Below are 17,633 nucleotides of genomic sequence, written 5' to 3'. Positions count from 1 at the left end.
GGGAAAATTGGATTCCTAGGTAAATGTGGTGGTATTTTATCCTTTAGGATAGAAGGAGAGTCTGATAGCTTGGTATTTACTCTTGTATGTCTTTAGGATTCCTCCCCTCCCCCCCCCCCCCCTTCCTTGCTTAGGTTTGTTTTCATACACACACACACCCCTCTAGTTGCTGTAATGGTACTCTTTCCATCAGTAGTCACACCAAAGTAGCCCAAACCATTCATGCTTTGGACAAAGATCCTGGCAACAGGGAGGCAGAATACCTAGTAGTATTACAAACACCATGCGATTGATCATCTTAGTCACAATATAGCTTTATCAGACCTGGTGACAAGATAGATTTGTTCTGTGGTAGAGAACCACATCCCAGAACTAAGGTAGAGTCTCAACATAATTGTATGTCAGACAAAAGGCATCATAAAAGTAAGCCTAATATTCTGCCCATGTGTAATTATGTTCCTCTGACTTTGCAGCACACTGTAGTTTGAAGAGTATGAGACTGTAAATACATATAAGAATATTGTCTCAAATTAGCCTTTTGGGGCCTGCTCAAGGTATTATACACACAGCAGTAGCACCCCAGGCCAGTGGCATCTCTCGTGTGTGTAATTAGTGCACTATCTGCTATTGTCCTTACTGACTAATAATTACCAAAATATCTAACAATTCTCTTGAAAGAAAGCAAGCTTGGTGCTAGTAATTGACAAAATTGCTGGATTTAGTGCTGGATTTAGCATTGGCGTGGCCTCCCCTTGAGTGTTGTGAGCAGTTCTGGGACCCATAATTTAAGAAGGATCCTTGAAAGTGTCCAGAGTTTGGGCTTGTCTAGCTTGGAGAAAAAGAGGCTGAGGTGCAACCTCATTGCTCTTTACAGCTTCCTGAGGAGCAAAGTGGTGAGGGAGGTGCCCATCTCGTCTCCCTGGTATCCAATGATAGGATGCATGGAAACAGTTCAAAGCTGCACTCATGGAGGTTCAGACTAGACAACAGGAAGTATTTCTGTACCAAAAAGGTGGTCAAACACTAAACCAGGCTTTCTAGAGAGGTGGTTGATGCCCCAGGCCTCTCAATGTTTAAGAGGCATTTAGACAATGCCTTTGTAATATGCTTTAACTTTTGTTCAGCCCTGAAATGGTCAGGCAGCTAGACTAGATGATCATCATATGTCTCTTCCAACTGAAACAGCCTATTTCATTCCATTCTAAAAAATGCTAACTGTGATAGCTCCAAGCAGGAAACAGCGTAGGTGTCTGCACGTGCTCAGCATGGGGATGCTACTGCTAGGAGACAAATTACAAGAGGGATATGGACATGCTGGAGTGTGTCCAGAGAAGGGTGACGAGGATGATCAGAGGACTGGAGCACCTCTCCTATGAGGACAGACTGAAAGAGTTGGGGCTGTTCAGTCTGGAGAAGAGAAGGCTCTGAGGTGACCTCATTGTGGCCTTCCAGTATCTGAAGGGGGCCTACAAGAAGGCTGGGGAGAGACTTCTCAGGATATAAGGTAGGGATAGGACTAGGGGGAATGGAATGAAGCTGGAGGTGGGGAGATTCAGGCTGGATGTGAGGAGGAAGTTCTTCCCCATGAGAGTGGTGAAGCCCTGGAATGGATTTTCCAGGGAGGTGGTTGGGGCGCTGTCCCTGGAGGTGTTTAAGCTCAGGCTAGATGAGGCTCTGGCCAGCCTGATCTAGTGTGGGGTGTCCCTGCCCATGGCAGGGGGGTTGGAACTGGATGATCCTTGTGGTCCCTTCCAACCCTGATACTATGATACTATGAAATGGAGTGGAGATAGGTAGTACACCTCTTTGATGGAGATAACTTGGATAACAGTGTAAGAGTTTTCTTTGGGATTAATACGTAGAACATTTAAATCAATGCAAGTCTTCAGATCTGCTTTAAGAAGGTTGGTATCTGGGCCTCTTCAGTTACAAGTCTTGAAATGTGTCCCCTTTATAGCATATGAAAACTAAAAGATATTTAGTTCTATGTAATTTAACTGGTGTTTTGTTGTTGATTCCTGATGAACTCACAGTATCACAGTATCACCAAGGTTGGAAGAGACCCCGAGGATCATCGAGTCCAACCTGTCACCACAGACCTCATGACCAGACCATGGCACCAAGTGCCACGTCCAATCCCCTCTTGAACACCTCCAGGGATGGTGACTCCACCACCTCCCTGGGCAGCACATTCCAATGACAAACAGCTCTCTCCGTGAAGAACTTTCTCCTCACCTCGAACCTAAACTTCCCCTGGAAGAACTCCATAGGTTCTGTCTTCAGTGATGACAATGTCTGCAGACCTATACATGAAACTTGAAATAGTGTAAAGTTATATTTTTTTTATAATGGTTTCTCTTCCTGGGAATGTAGGCTGCAGAGGGAAGAAGGGAAGTGCTGCTTTAAATTACTCCTCTTGCTATTTTTTGCTAATGGGTACAGATCCATGAAGAATGCTGTGTATTACAAATTGCTTGTTAAGAGAAGATTTGCTAGTCAGGTTGATGTATATTTTCAAAACCAATTTGTGTTTTCTGATAGTGGTTGTCACCTTTTGAGTATGTCATTCTGCTTCTCAGGATGGAAGCAACCAATACAATTTTGTTACACTTGGGGAGAAAGCTGTAGAATGTGGGTCTTCGTTTTCAGTAGTAGTTTTGCCTTTCATTTCCTAATATGTGAGAAGATGCACAGGTAATTATAGTTACAGTACAAAAAAGCTCCAACACCAAAAACCAATCCCTAAAGCCTCACAATTCAAGAAGTGGTTATGTACAGCTATTTCAGGACTTGTGTGGATGACTGAACCTTAATTACTCAACATAGTTACTGGTAGGCCTGGAGCACAGGACACTTTTAAGGTTCACCATCCAACACCGTCTGCAGACAGCAGCCTTCTTTGCAGGTAGAGGGGAAGCGCTGGTACCATCAGCTGTGTGGTAGGACTCTGTCTTCCCCCTAATTGTATGCTTCATCATGTAAGATCTGTTAGTCCCTGAGCTGATCCTTACTTGGATTTCTTACTTGCCTTGAAAGTGCTTTTTTTGCTGGGCTCCAACAGTAGGTGAATATTCTTGTGGAAGCCTTGTTTTGAAATCCTGTAATTTTTGGTTGCTGTTTGATTGATGTATTTGGGCCCTTACAATGCAGCTTTAATATGCCAATTTGGTGCTCTAGCAACTAATTAAGTATGGAAGATTCTAGGTCATGCACAAAAAACCCCAACAAGCTGCCAAAGGATGCCTTAGATACTTGGTGTGTTTTGGGCCAGGCCCCGGGGTCAGCGTGAGGCTCGCAGCGCCCCCCTCCCCGTGCCATCCTGCACCTGCCGAGCCGGGGTGCTTATGCTTATGGCCGCTGCGGCTGGGCCGGCGGGGAGGCTGGCAGAGGGTAAGGGCGGCTGGGGGAGCCATCAGCTAGGGCTGTCACCTTGGGCCTTTCCTAGCCTCCCCATGCCGAGGCCGCTGGCTTTCAGCGGCCAAGGGTGGGCAGGGGTCGGTGCTGCCGGGCGGGGCCCGCGCGACCGTCGTCGCTCCTCGCGGGGGGGTGCGGCGGGGAAGCGCTTCCCGCCTGGCCGCACCGGCAGCCGCTGTCCCCCTCCTTCCCGCCCCGGTTATGAAACCGCGGGGGAGGGGTTGGCTGCCACCCGTCGTTCTCGGCCGTGCCGGAGAACGCAGGCTGCTGGAACGCAGGTGAGAGCGGGGCGGCCTTTCCCGCCCAGGCCGCAGGGGAGCCGGGCTGCGGCCGAGCCTGGGGCCTGGCGGGCCGCGGCCCTGAGGGGCAGCCCCGCGGGCCCGCTGAGAGCCGGCGGCGCGGGGTGGGCGCTCTTCGGGAATTCGCGCGGTGCCTGCCGAGCTGTATTTAACGCGGCCAGATAAGCCTTCACAGCCATTCACGGATGGCATTCAGATTCATAAATAAGTTTAGCACTAGCACAGGATCAGCCTCTACGAGGCTCTTCGCAGAGGATCTTCTAGGGGGATCCCCAGCTGCAAACAGCGTGTGACGCATCGCCTGCCAGCTACGAGGAAGGCTGTGGGAGGCCCGTAGTTTTTGTCGGGGTTTGTTCGTCAAAACACGAGATTGGAGTCAGCGCGTCCAATCTCTGGTCAGAAGAGCAGTTCAAGTGGTGTTGCCAGCTCGTGTAGGAGCCTAATATCAGGTGGTAGTTGTGAGGAATGTGGCTGTTAAATAGGAAGCACCTTCTGAACATACTTCGTGGAAGACTAGTTGGCCATGGCCATCACCATAAAAGCTCTGACGTTTTTCATATCCGAATGTAAAGAACTCAGTGTGAACTACTAGACAAACAGTTAGGAGCCCACATGGTTTCACAGATGTACTTTTTGCAGTTCTGTGGAAGCTTACAAGTTTGCTAAAAGCACATCTGTCAAAACATACTCTAATGCTTTAAGATGCATTAATTTTCATATGTGAACAAAGAAGAGTTTATTAAATCTGTTTCACTCCAGCAGAGCACAACAAAAAGCTAGTGTCGTGCTGAAGGAAGAGGGCACAGGTATAATCATTACTTTAAGACCACTGGGATATGTTTCATTCCAGTTTTGCTCTCTGTCCTCTAGTTAAAAGTGTATGACAGTCTTGCCTTCCATGCTGTTTGCTTTTAGTGGTCAGACAGAATGGCTCCAGTGAACCAGCCAAAGGATAAAAAGCATGAGAAGACGCTTGAGCACTGGACGGAAGAAGCAAAATCATCTGGGAAGAGGAAACTGGACTATGAGGAGCTAGGGAATGAGCCACAAGCAAAAAGATTGTTTGTGAGAAAAACATCCAAACCCCCAGAGAAAACGGGTAATGCTTCCTTGGATCCTTACTGTTTCTCCCAACCAGATTTACCCTAAATAACCTTCACTAATCACTTCCCATGTGCATTTTTTCCTTTAGTATGTAACTTACAATTTCTTAAAGATTTTTTGATACATGAGGAGAGATGTCTTAAGTTCTAAGGTACTGGAATGGACATAGAGAAAATGGTGTAGACTTGACCTACAGTAAGGACTACTTTCATATAATGGATTAGCTTGAAAAGACCCTTATGATACCATGTCCAGCCATTAACCTAACACTGCCAAGTCCACCACTAAACCATGTCTCTAAGCATGATGACTGTATGCCTTTTAAATCCCTCCAAGGCTGGTGACCGCATCACTTTGCTGAGCAGCCTGTCCTCATCCTTAACCCTTTTTGGGGAAGAAATTGTTCCTAAGGTCCAATCTAAACTTCCCCTCGTGCAACTCGAGGCTGTTTCCTATTGTCTTACCACTTGTTTCTTCTGGCAGGAGACCAAAACCCACTTTGCTACAACCTCCTCTCACGTAGCTGCAGAGAACGAGGTGGTCTGCCCTGAGCCTCTCTTTTTCAGATGAACTCTTTAGTTCCGTTGTTTGTTTAGGAGGTCACTGGAGTTACTGCTTTGTAAAATGCTTTCTGTACAGTTTTGGCTTTAAGGATCCAGAAATTACTGAAGTGTTTTTCCACCATCACAGGTACAGGAGTTCTACTATTTTGTACATTTATGTTTTCTGGAATGGAGCAGTTGATGTCGGGGCAAAATACTCTGTTTGAAAGGAGTTCCATGCATAATTGTGGATAGTTAAAGCGTCTTCTGTAGGCAATTTGCCTACATGCTTGAAGTTACAATGAAAATCTCAATTTTCAGACTTGGCAAGCATCTGTAAGATTCAGAGGAAATTTGATGTAGCTTGTACTTAGAAAAAGATGAGGCAAATCATAGCACCAGAACAAGAGGACACAGTCTCAAACTGCGCCAGGGGAAGTTTAGGCTCGAGGTGAGGCAAAAAAGTTGTTAGCCGTTGGAATGTGCTGCCCAGGGAGGTGGTGGAGTCACCATCCCTGGAGGTTTTCAAGAGGGGATTGGACGTGGCACTTGGTGCCGTGGTTTAGTAGTCATGAGGTCTTGGTTGACAGGTTTGACTTGATGATCCTTGAGGTCTTTTCCAACCTTATTGATTCTATGATTCTATATTTTCCCCTTAAAACTCTTTTTAAAAGATGAAGAATGTTGTATTTGAGCTTTTCCTTTCTGTGTTCCAATTTTGATTTTTGTGGTTTGGAATTTTGTTGTTTTTTTTTTCCTGAGCCATCTAGGACAGGTTCAGTTCCTTGCAGTTGAACCACCTTTTCACAGGGTTTCTTCCAGAATATATACTAAAAAGGCCTATGGCTTGATCCTTAATGTATTACCCTTCATCATAAAATGAAGGGTATTTCCTTCACCTCTGGAAGAAGAACTGTGGCTGCTAATTCTGTGAAAAACAAACAAACAAAAGAATTATAATGTAAATACTTCTGTTCCTAATTGAGCAGGTGTGATGAGTTGCGTTGGCATTGTGTTGGCATGTGAATAAAGAAGTTTAGTTTGAAACCTTTGCATTTCTAGGCTCCAGCGTTGCATTAAAGAAAGATTTTGTTTAGGTTCTAATCACATGGAATGAATCCTCTGTTTTCAGTCTTCTGGGGTTTGTTTATAAATACCCTTATATGAAAATAGCATTTTTGTTGCTTCAGAAATGCATTTGACAGCTAGAGCCCTTGGGGTGCTACAGGCCATTGCCATGGGGATGATTAGATCAGAGACATGGGACTGAACAGATCTGGGGTTTTTTTTACATAATGGTCTCTGAAGATAAAAATTTGGAACATGAGTGAAAGGTAGAAGCATGCTGTACTCTCAGCAAAAAGTTTTTCAGGCGATGAGGCGTCAGCAAGCCTATTATGAAACCCCAAACTCTCAGTACTGCAGGCAGACTGTATGGGCCACAGCACAAGCAGATGGAAAATTCTGATTCACAAGCAGACATTTCAGGAACTGTGTGTGAGCTATGTTGCTTCGCTTGGGGAATTTTCAGGTGTCTGCATTTCTGCTGGTCACACATGACCTTCCCTTTGCTGTCCCCTGGGGCTTACCACCTCCCATGGCATATTTCCAAGTTGTTGGGACTTCTGGTAGTTTCATTGTATTTTGGGTATGAACTGTTCAAATTGCATACTGTCCAAGCACCACCTGTGGCACTGCTTTAGTGTTTTCTTGTTGTCTCTTTGATAAATCTTTGGCAAGGAGAAGGAAAGTTTGACAAAAGAAAGCATGCACAAAGCTCTGTCAGTTTATGGGAAGCCCTGGACTCCACAATTGCAGAGGCAGCTGCACCTTAGGCATGTAAGAGTTACTTAGAGACTTTTTATCTTGCGGACAAAGCTTTCCGTGGATGTAGCTGCAAATGCAGATGTCTCTCCATGTTGTGTAGTGAATGGACATGACAGGTGTTGGCTCTCAGTAAGTTCTACTGTTTTCCACTCTGGCAGGTTGGAGTGGAGGTAGGTCCATGGTGAAAAACAACAGAGTCCTTTTCCATCAGCTGGGGCGGCAGTGCAGCATTGTTCATTATCTCTACCAGAACATGCTGGGAGGTTCCATTCGGGCACAGCTCAGGCAGGTGAGGAGTTTATCCTTCTTGACCCATTGGACATCTCAGCTGCCTACATAAAAACACTTTCAGCACAAGCATGGAAACTTTAAAGGGGCTTAAAGTTCTTCACATGCAGTTTGTGGTTCCCCTGGCACATCCTTATGTTTCTTAGTCCTGTAAAATACAACCACTGAGATGGCTTTCTCTTTCAGTTGACCTGGCCCTGTCACTCTACATTTTATTCTCTGTTCTGTGCTTCCTCCAATCATATTGAAACTTAGCCACTCTACCAACTAAGTTACTGCACAGTGCTACTTTTGCATGCTGTTTCATCATACTATTTTTGTATCCACTCTGCTCTGCTAATCATGTCATGTTTAGTGTTGATCTTTTCCTCTTCACAAACATACATCAAGTCCATAATATTTTACTGCTTGTCAGAGCCACACTCCTTCTTTCATTTGAAAATCAACTTTTTTTTCTGTAACATCCATAGGGAAGCACCTGGGCTGGCTTTATCTTCCAGGTGATTTATCTAATTTAAGTATCTAAACGGTAAAGAGATCACCAGAGTCGTGCAAGCAGAACCTGTTCCTCAGCTGAACAGCAACAGAATCATGTCATGGTTTCTTATTCCCTATTTCAAGTGTTCTGTTCACTCTTACGCTGTATAATTAAGCTGCAGGCAGTTTGGATGGAGGACCCTAATACTCCAGATGATGTGTAGCATTTTTTGAGTGCTTAGTAAAAACAGAGAGAGTCCTAAGTCACTTGTTCTCCCTTTCCTGCTCAAGCCATGAGGCATAGCTGACTCCCTGTACATCATTTAAAGCGTGTATCTCTCAGTTCTTTGTTGCTGTCTGAGTGCTGTGGCTGATGTGGATTTGTGTGGTCACAGGCTGGTTTTCCCTTGGGGACAGCATGTTCTCTTCATTCTGCAGAGAGGCTTGGAATTTTGTTTGAACATACTAACACTGATAACAGTTAGAAATTGTTAGCATTCCTCATTTAGAGAATCTTGGGAATCCCTGAAAAAGTAATAATTACATTTTTTAACAGTGTCTGCAGCTGCCCTTTCTGCGCTCTCTAGCCTCGTACCGCCTGTTTCGAACAGCAAGTCCCTTTGACAGGAGAGTGACATGTCTGGAATGGCATCCAACACACCCCAGTACTGTAGCAGTTGGTTCCAAAGGTGGAGACATCATCCTGTGGGATTATGAAGTACTTACTAAAACCTGCTTCATAAAAGGGGTAAGTCTTCAGGTGTGTGTAATGGATGAGAGAGAGAGACAGAGTAGCAACAAATACTGCAGGTCAAAATTGAGGTCTGTTGGGAGAAGTACAAAAGGGTTTGGGTTTCAGAGTAGCCAGCTGTGGGGCAGGACTGAGATGAAGTAGCATATGTGTTTCTAAACCCCCGACTGTTCTAGTGGGGAGAAGTGAGTTGTGTTCAGTTCATGATGAAGCATTACTTGGTGTGTGCTCAGTGGAAAAATAATGCAGAAACTGGCAAAACAGTTATGCCAGAAACAAGTAGGCAGAGAGGGTCTCTCTGTCTGGTTTAGGTCTTGATCTTTTTCTGCTCAACTTTTATTCTGTGTCAGATGAAGAAAGTTTTTCAGGTGGGGAGAAACAAAGTGCCCTTATCTAAAATGAGAAACTAAGGCAGAATGAACGTTTTAGAAAGCTGACATGTCCATTCCTTGCTTTATTCAGCCATTCCCATTCCAACAGGGGCTCAAAGACTGTAACTTTCCTCCCCTTTCCAAATTAACACAGATAGACAGTGGGAGGAGATCTACCCTCCAGAAATTCCAGTTATCTCTCTCTTTTTGTAAATAGCATGGTGCCAGCCAGAAAATGCATTGCTTGGGGAATGAAGTAGTTCAGTTTTGTCCTTCAGGAGAGCAGCTGTCTAGACAGCCATCATGTGGGAAGACATGGTTGTCTTTGCCTCCTGGAAAGGTTGAGGTGTTTTCCACTGTTGCTGTTCAGGACATAGCAGTGAATGCAGGCTTGCAGAACACACATTACTCCTTCCCCATCACTCAGTGGATTTTTCTTTTGTTCATCCCCTTCCTTGTAGATGGGAGCTGGAGGGGCCATCACAGGAATGAAGTTTAACCCTTTTAACCCTAGTCAGCTGTACACTTCGTCAGTTGCCGGCACTACCACTCTTCAGGATTTTAATGGCAATACTGTCCGGGTCTTCACCAGCACCGAGGACTGGGAGTAAGAAATACAGCAATGCTTTGGGCCTCTGTGTCCTGCTGGCGGGAGTGCTACAGAGAGGGAGAGAGAAAGAGAGAGGGAGGGAGATGTTTGTCTCTAATGTGTGGGAGCTGGACTGCCTCTTCTCCACATACATGTCCATTATCCTCTGAATTTCAGGGATCCTCTCTCTTCCAAGGAGGCTCACTCTCCCTTTTTATTTTTCCCTGAAATGGGGTGGTGGGTAGGAGAGAACTTTACTTCTTGAAAAGGAGGGACTCTTTGATGCTGTTTACTTCCTGATTATACATGGGAGGTGTGGGGGTGCCAGTGGACTTCCTTAGTGTCTGTTGTTAAATCTCCCATAGTTCTGTGCCTCGGGGACCTTCTCACCTCTTCATCTGTTAGCAGCACTGCTTGTTGTCAGATGTTTCTTACAGGACCATTTCTAGTCCACTCAGGGCTTCTCCACAGACACCACTGACCTGAAGTGGTGCATGCCATAACGATCATCCCACCCAGTTCATCCCACTTAACTTTTGGTGCTTATCTAAAATTTAAGAGTCTGGGCTACTTCTGAATTGCTAGAGGCAACTCTTCCTGCCTGTGCTAAGAATCATCCTCTCAGACTTTTTATTCTTGTGTGCTGTGGACTCATAAGGAAGCCTGAGCTCTTCAGTTAGTTACTTCAGATTAGTGCTTAAAGGTAAGTGAAGGAATTTGGGCTAGGCTCATCTTTACTTTTCCTCATCTGATTCTTTTTGGGTGGCAGCTTTCATGGCTGGTTTCCAAATTGGCTGTTCCAGCTGCAGTAGGTGAACTGAAGTAGTGCTTGGGATTACTAGACAGGTAAGCAAGGAGGGTTAGGCTGGGTCCTGGGACATGAGGTTTTTGTGTCCCAATGGGATGTCTGTCACAGCAGTGATGTTTGGATTTGCCATCCTCTGCTGTGAAGACAGACAAGCTCTACAAGCAGGCCTGTTTTGATCTTCATTGGCTTCTTGAAATCTAGTATTTACAGTGAGACTTTATTGAGTAGCTGCTCTGTGAGCAAGAGATGGTGTGCACTTGAGTATCAAAGAGTTTGAGAATTCCCAGCTATCATCCTTCTTTTCTGTCTCTGTGTAGGGTTTTCCACATTTCCTTAGTATAGATAGATTAGGGGGAAAACCAAAACAACAATACGGTCACACAGAACATAAGATTCCTGTGCCACAGGATTAGCAGTAGGATTTCTCCTTGCACCACTCTCATCCTGCCTGCTGGTACTTTGAGAAAGACCAGATACAGCACTGGAAGCAGCCTATAGGGAATTGATGAATGAAGTCCATACATGAAAGGCTTCTTGCAGGGCTGTCATGAGATTTTTTTGTGGTTTCTGCATGGAATGGTGCTGGGTTTGCTTGTGATCTAGGGCTGGTCTGAGCCACGTGGTTCACTGCACATTAGTTCTGCCCTCATAGCAGAAGCAGCAAAGTTGCTAATGGGGTTTGCATCTCAGTGTTGTGGGGCTGAACATACAGGCTCAGAATGATTGTGCTCAGGTAGGAAACTTATTAGAAAGAAGGAGTTCTTATATCCATGCCCTGTCAGAAAGCAGTGCATTGTACCTAGGGAAGCCAGCAGTGTGTTCAAAGAGATGAGTGTTTTGTTAAGGTTTTGTCTTCCACTCTAACCTTGATGCCTCTTGGCTTTGTGTGTATTCCAGAAAGGGCCAGGAGATTCTCTCGGAGACATCAAGTTCAGTCCCTATGAGGCTGTGAAGCTTTATGTGGCATCAGGGGATGGCACCCTAAGTCTGCAGGACCTTGAGGGCAGAGCAGTGCAGGTCATCTCCCGTGTCTTGGACTGTGGCCATGAGTACCATAATGTTTGGTGAGAAGGAGGCACTGCAAGGTCGATTCTCTGTTCCTTGGGGTTAATTCTCTGCTGCTTCTTGTGCTCTCTAACATCTTCATCTTTGCCAGTGTTAGGAGACTCTTGGTAAGAATTGGTCCTGAGAGGGACCTTGGGGGACAGGCTCTTGGTCCTGACCTTAGCAATACAGGGTGAGTGACAATCCAAGCATCCACAGTGCAATTACACTCCTGTAGTAGCTGATGATTTTGCCTGCATCTTCTGGCGTTGCTTTCTGGTGGTCTTGCAGATGCTGACTGCTTTTCACTTCATAAATCATAAAGTGTGAGGTGAGAGGAGCAGGGTAGCTTCTTCCTCTTCATTGTTATCAGAGTTGGTTTTTGTTTGCAGTGGCTCAGGTTGCATAGAAAAGCCACAAAATACTCGTGCACAGTCCGAGTTTCATGGTAGTGAGTTTACCCTGCTGTGCTTCTGGAGGCTTGACTCCAGCACAATTTATCTTTGCAAGTGAAGCTTTCCTGACAAGTTCCCAAAGGACCCCAGCTTTATTCTCACTGCCTTTCCCCTTCCAGCAGAGCTAGGGTTAAGACTTGTGTCTTTATCAGGTAAGTCTGTATTCAGTTTTCTTCCTCGGAGCATGAAGTTGAGCCAGTTTGATGTGCAACTTTCCAGGCCAAGGCTTTTCTCTTTTCATTATTGCTGCTTCAGTGTTTTGTAGCAAATGTAATTTTAAAGTTGTTTCTGTACATGTGTCAGTGTCACCAATGTGTTTTGATCTTTCCCAAGGTGTGTCCATGTGCAGCCACCAAGTGGCTCTTAAGCTTCTAGTGTATTCCACTGTCCTAATACGTCCATCTACTGAGCACTTCACAAATAACTAGGGAGGTATTTCATATTTATTCAGTCATTAACAGAAAGCATTGCTGATAAGCCATCCACCTTCCTGATACTCAGGCCCACACTATCAGCCAGGAGATTGCAGTTAAAATCTGTTGCAGTCTCCCTCGTCAGGGACGAGGTGTGAACTGGAGCTCCACTGCCTTTACTTGCCTGTGGGGGGCAGCACTGATTTTGTGTCTTTCCCTCTAGTTGCTGGTACTGCAGTGTTGATGTTTCTGCAAACTGCCGTGCGGTGGTGACAGGAGATAATGTGGGCAACGTGGTCCTGCTCAGCACTTCTGGTGAAGAGGTTTGTATGGCTCTGTGCAGTGTTTCCACTGCAGGAGTCTTCATCGCTTATGTTCTTTCTTGCACTACAGGGACCCTGAAGAGAGGAGCAAGTGCCTTGCAGCTCAGGAGATAAGTCCACCCCTTGTCTAGGGGGTGAGAAGTTCTCCACTTCTGCCATTTACATTCTGTGTAATGGTAATAATTCCCAAATAGGAACTGTGTCCTACCCCATCCTTAATAGGGCCCTTACTGCCCAGAGTAATTATAAGGTAATCTCAAGGTGTGACTACCCTCTGCCAACAGCCTCCACACTTCCAGAAACTTAATGCTCTGATATAAGTTATTTAGGAGATAGTACTTTGATGTATACCCTTCCATGACCTTGGATTAGGTACTTAACAGGTAACTTGGCAAATGTTGGCATAGAAATTGCACTGCTGCTGTTGGACACGAGAGGGCAGGCAGAGGCAGGCTGTGCTCTCCAGTCTGAAGTGGTACAGAAACCTATTCCAAACTTCTCTGCTTGGGCCCTGCTTTCACATCATGACCGTTTCTCCTGCATGTAAGGAGAGACATCTGTAAGCGTTTGTCACCCAGGTGGGCCGTGGCCAGAGGCAGCTGTGTAACACTGGTCAGGTCAGGTGCAATCCAAACGATTTTTGCTTAAATAAGGTTAGTTGCTTCCTTTCTTATTCTTTTTTCTCCTGAAAGAATGTGAGCCTTTTCTGCACTTAGGAGATACTCATTACTGTCGAGAGAGTGTGCCAGCTTCACCCTTTTGATCAGAAATAACCTTCCTGCTTCAGATATAACTTCATTTGTGGCCATTCTATATTTCATTTGTTCTTGTTAATTGAAATACTGCTCCTGCCCTTATGTTTCTTTGCTGATGTATTTCTGGAAGCCAATTATATCTCCTCTCACCTTTTTCATTAAGATAAACACAGCAAGATTTTTTTGATTCTTTTCCACAAAGCAGGCCTTGCCTCCTTAGTTTATCTTGGCAGCACATTTTCTCTGCCTGTCCCAGTTTGTTTTAATCTTTTTGCAGGTGGAAAACTGGCAATGTATAAAATACACCAGATGTGATCTTCTTCCCCACCACGAGCCAGGGATTGTGTTTTCCTTTCTCATAGCTGTAGTAAAATGGTGGATCAAAGTTCTAGAATTGAATTGTTAGTTCCCAAGGTTCTTGTTTTCAGTGGATAAACTCATGGTGTATTTTAGATACTCTGTAAATGTAAGGCTCTGCATTAGTAGATGACTATTCTACTTCTTTAATTGAGACCTTGATTATTTTTTTCTGTGTGACTTTCTGTTTCCTCTGTTGCAGATATGGAAGCTGAAATTGCACAGGAAGAAAGTGACTCATGTGGAGTTTAACTCCCGGTGTGAGTGGCTGTTGGCCACTGCATCTGTGGATCAGACGGTCAAAATCTGGGACCTCAGAAACATTAAAAACAAAACAAATTTTCTTCATCTGCTTCCTCATGACAAACCTGTCAATGCAGGTGAGTTAGGGATTGCACGGGTGTTTGCAGAGAGGCCATTCAGCTCAGGATTTAACTGTTGTGGCAATACTAGCTTCTGTTAAGACTTGCAGTTGTGCAGTAGCTAGTGTTACAGTAAGGAAGGCATTGGGAACATGTGGCCAGAGGCAGGGAGGTGGATAGGGTAGCTGCAGCAGTCTTAGATTTTCCATACAAACTGTGTTACTGTGCCTCAAGAGGTGAGTGTGGAAGAAGCAGCAGTACCTGAGATTAGAAAACCTGAGTTTACCTGGACAGTAACTTTGACAAAAGAAGATCATGGGACTCAAACCTCTGTTTTTTGGGTGCAGTTTTACCAGTTCATGGAAGTCTAAACTGCAGGTGTCTGTCTTCAACTTTTCCACTAACATTCCATTAGAATGAGCAAGTTCTATTCTTTGCAATGTCTGTTTCTGTGATACTAAAATGAGAATAATGATGTCTTATGCAACCTAGCACCGTAGGTTTCAGCTTACTCTTTGTAAGAGCTTCATGTTTGTTTGAGAGAAGTCTTGTCTGTTGGGACACAGGGCTGTGTACATATCCCTATTAAAGCAATAGCAATGGGCTTCCAATCAGAAAAATGTTAACTTTTCTGTTTCTTGTCAGCCACAGCATTTTATTTTTTGTTTGCTGTATTGTCCACCTCTCCTAGCTTACTTCAGCCCAACAGATGGTGCCAAACTCCTGAGCACAGACCAGCGCAATGAAATTAGGGTTTACTCATCTTCAGATTGGACCAAGCCACAGCATCTGATCCCACATCCACATCGGCAGTTTCAGCACCTCACACCTATTAAGGTGAGTTAAACAAGTGCAGTCTGAGGGGAGCACTGGATGCTAGCAGCTGGCTTAAGTCAGAAACGTCTGAGTTCTGGGAAGGGTGGTTGTTCACACTGCTGAAACTCCCAGCAGAGCGCTGTTCTGAGGATACTCGTGTTCCTTAAGCAGTGAATGGGATGTAGAAGCTTGCTAACACTGCTGGTTTTCTGGTGTTTTTCAGGATGAGCTCACTCCCTTTCTCTTAACTCCCCATCACTCTATTCTATGATTAGGCAACATGGCATCCTCGCTATGACCTCATTGTAGCAGGTCGCTACCCAGACCCCAAGTTCCCAGGCTACACGGTGAATGAGCTGCGAACTGTGGATGTGTTTGATGGAAACACCGGGGAGATGGTTTGCCAGCTCCATGATCCAAACGCTTCTGGTATCATCTCGGTGAGTGGAGTGCTGTAGCCAAAAGGGACCACTGTGTGCTGAATCACAGCCAAGAGATACAGGTTAGGACTAGAACAATAGGAGTATACTCCTTACTCGTGACACACTCACGCTTGTGTGGGGGTATGGCTGCCAGTTAAAGCTGCTGACTCAAGCAAGGCTAGTCCAAGAGTAAAAATACTCTTTAGGGAACATTAGCTTTTCCAGATGGTTTGTTGCTGTTATATAAGTGGTGGTGCTCTTATGACTTTGTTATATAAGCAGTGAGGCTCTTACAGACTCTGATTGTGTTTCCATTTTCAGCTCAACAAATTTAACCCCATGGGAGACACGCTGGCTTCTGGCATGGGTAAGTAAAGGGAGCCTGGGGCACTAAGCACAGGTTGGGTTCTAGACCTAGAAAAGGCCAGGCTTGTTTCATGAGACTAAAATAAATCGTGAGTGAGGGTTTCCCCAATTTTACATGCAAGTAGTCCTTCATAATTTCTTAACTTGTAAAAGGGATCAAGACCTTATTTTCAGTCTTCCACCTTTGCATTTAGGAAACAGGTTGCTAGTTGTCATCTATGAATCATTCCCCAGAGCAGAGTCCGGCAGGGTGAGAAGCCACCCTGCAGCAAGGACCTGATGCCATCTGCCGGTCATGTGTCACTGGCAGAAAGCCAGGGGAGGAGGGGGGGAAGCCTTTTCCTGCTAGGCTGTACCCTCTCCCTTCATTTAATTTCTCTTGTTTCCTAGGCTGCAGAGCAAAGATTATTCATTTTTTTGCAGGCTGTATGGGATTGAGGGAGCTGGCTATAGATGTAGGTTTTAGACCTGTGGCAGATGAGATTAGGAATTACGTTTCTTAATTAGATCAAATTTCCGTGGCTGTGTGGAGATGGCGTCTGCAATAAACATCTTTGCATCTTCTGTACCTTGGAAATACCTTTAAACAGACAAAGCATTTTGAATTTCTGGCATTTAAGTGACATAGCCTAAGGTATTATATTTGATGTAGTTTCTGATGCACAGTGTTTCGTTTTTCCTCTCAGGTTTTAATATTCTGATCTGGAGCCGGGAGGAGATGGTGGCCAAGAAACAAGAACATCTTTTGAAAGCCATGACAGAACAGGGGATTGGAAGCTGGAGTTTGTCCAGACACAGAGGGCAAAGGCAAGCAAACCCTGGGACAAGCAAACTCAAAGCTAACCTACTGTCTTGGGAGCTGGAGGAGACAAGAACAAAAAGCAACGATTCTAAATCACAGGGAAAGAAGCGAAAAGGGAAGGATCTAGAGAACTGATTCAGTATTTTGATCCTTTCTAGATCACAGGGTACAAATTCCATGTTGGCAAGGAGCAGTATAAGCTGTGCAGGGCATTAGACTCCTTGTCCTTCCTCCCTGGATCTGATCTTGCTTTCCTGATTCTCTTTGCTTCCCCTTCTAGAATGTCAGTACTCGGTTCCTCCTGCAAGTGGAGTTAGCACCCATTTTCTGAGGTGTTAACTTGAAAGATGTGCTCAGATCCTGCTGCAGTAACTGCCTGAGCCTGTCACAACTGCTTATCATCAGCTGTCAGAGGTTACCATTTCCTGTAGTCTGCTGTGGAGCAGCTCTTGGCAGGATCCTTGGCCTGTTCTAATCAAACGGAGCTGAGAAACTCGTTCCTAATGAGATAAACGTCCTGAAAAGGTAGAATGTTCACAGGAGTGGAGTGGTGGGTAGCTTGGATATGCTAGGGAACACCAGCCTCTCCCATATGTAAGCATCTTGGAAAACATGCACTTGGCAAGATCTCAGGCTTAGTCTACTCTGTGCTTGCAGCTAATTAACTACACCACAAAGAAGCTGATGATGCCAGAGCTCTTCACCTGACTTAAGGGATGCAAGAGCAGTATGGAGCTGGGAACTTACTGATCCTGTAGTTTCTATTTTCAGAGCTCTAGGATTTTTCTTGCAAGTGATGAGGTAATTATTTTTTCTTTTCACCCCTGCCTATGCATTTCATGATGTTGGATAAAAGTGTTATAAAGCAGGAATTTCTTCCAAACACCCCTGCTCAGAGCCAAATCTCAAGACTACTGTTCAAAGTTTTGCTTTTTCTACTTTGTTTACGAGGCTGCCTGGGGCCTTGTTGCTGTCCCAGAGGTTGATGGATGGGAAAAGCTCGAGGTCTGCTCAGCTTCCCTATGTTCACTTTTATAGTTTGGCAGTG

General features: G+C 45.1%; 1 protein-coding gene across 2 annotated transcripts; it reads left to right on the top strand.

Moving 5' to 3' along the window:
* Window positions 1–3,543: 3,543 nt before the first annotated feature.
* On the top strand, window positions 3,544–17,410 carry DDB2 (damage specific DNA binding protein 2). Of its 2 annotated transcripts, XM_054161457.1 has the most exons (11): window positions 3,544–3,692; window positions 4,629–4,812; window positions 7,345–7,475; window positions 8,508–8,699; window positions 9,535–9,680; window positions 12,606–12,705; window positions 14,020–14,197; window positions 14,871–15,016; window positions 15,271–15,435; window positions 15,739–15,784; window positions 16,470–17,410. In XM_054161457.1, exons 2-11 carry the CDS (start codon window positions 4,641–4,643, stop codon window positions 16,718–16,720), a joined length of 1,527 nt encoding a protein of 508 aa, XP_054017432.1. In that variant the 5' UTR covers window positions 3,544–3,692; window positions 4,629–4,640; the 3' UTR covers window positions 16,721–17,410. The 2 variants fall into 2 exon arrangements, with proteins under 2 accessions (XP_054017432.1, XP_009895661.2); XM_009897359.2 differs by lacking the exons at window positions 3,544–3,692; window positions 4,629–4,812; window positions 9,535–9,680 and adding an exon at window positions 11,368–11,534 and having other exon boundaries at window positions 7,325–7,475.
* Window positions 17,411–17,633: the final 223 nt, after the last annotated feature.

This window comes from Dryobates pubescens, chromosome 5, assembly GCF_014839835.1.
Source record: "Dryobates pubescens isolate bDryPub1 chromosome 5, bDryPub1.pri, whole genome shotgun sequence".
Lineage (NCBI taxonomy): Eukaryota > Metazoa > Chordata > Aves > Piciformes > Picidae > Dryobates > Dryobates pubescens.
This window is presented reverse-complemented; position numbering and strand designations above follow the sequence as displayed.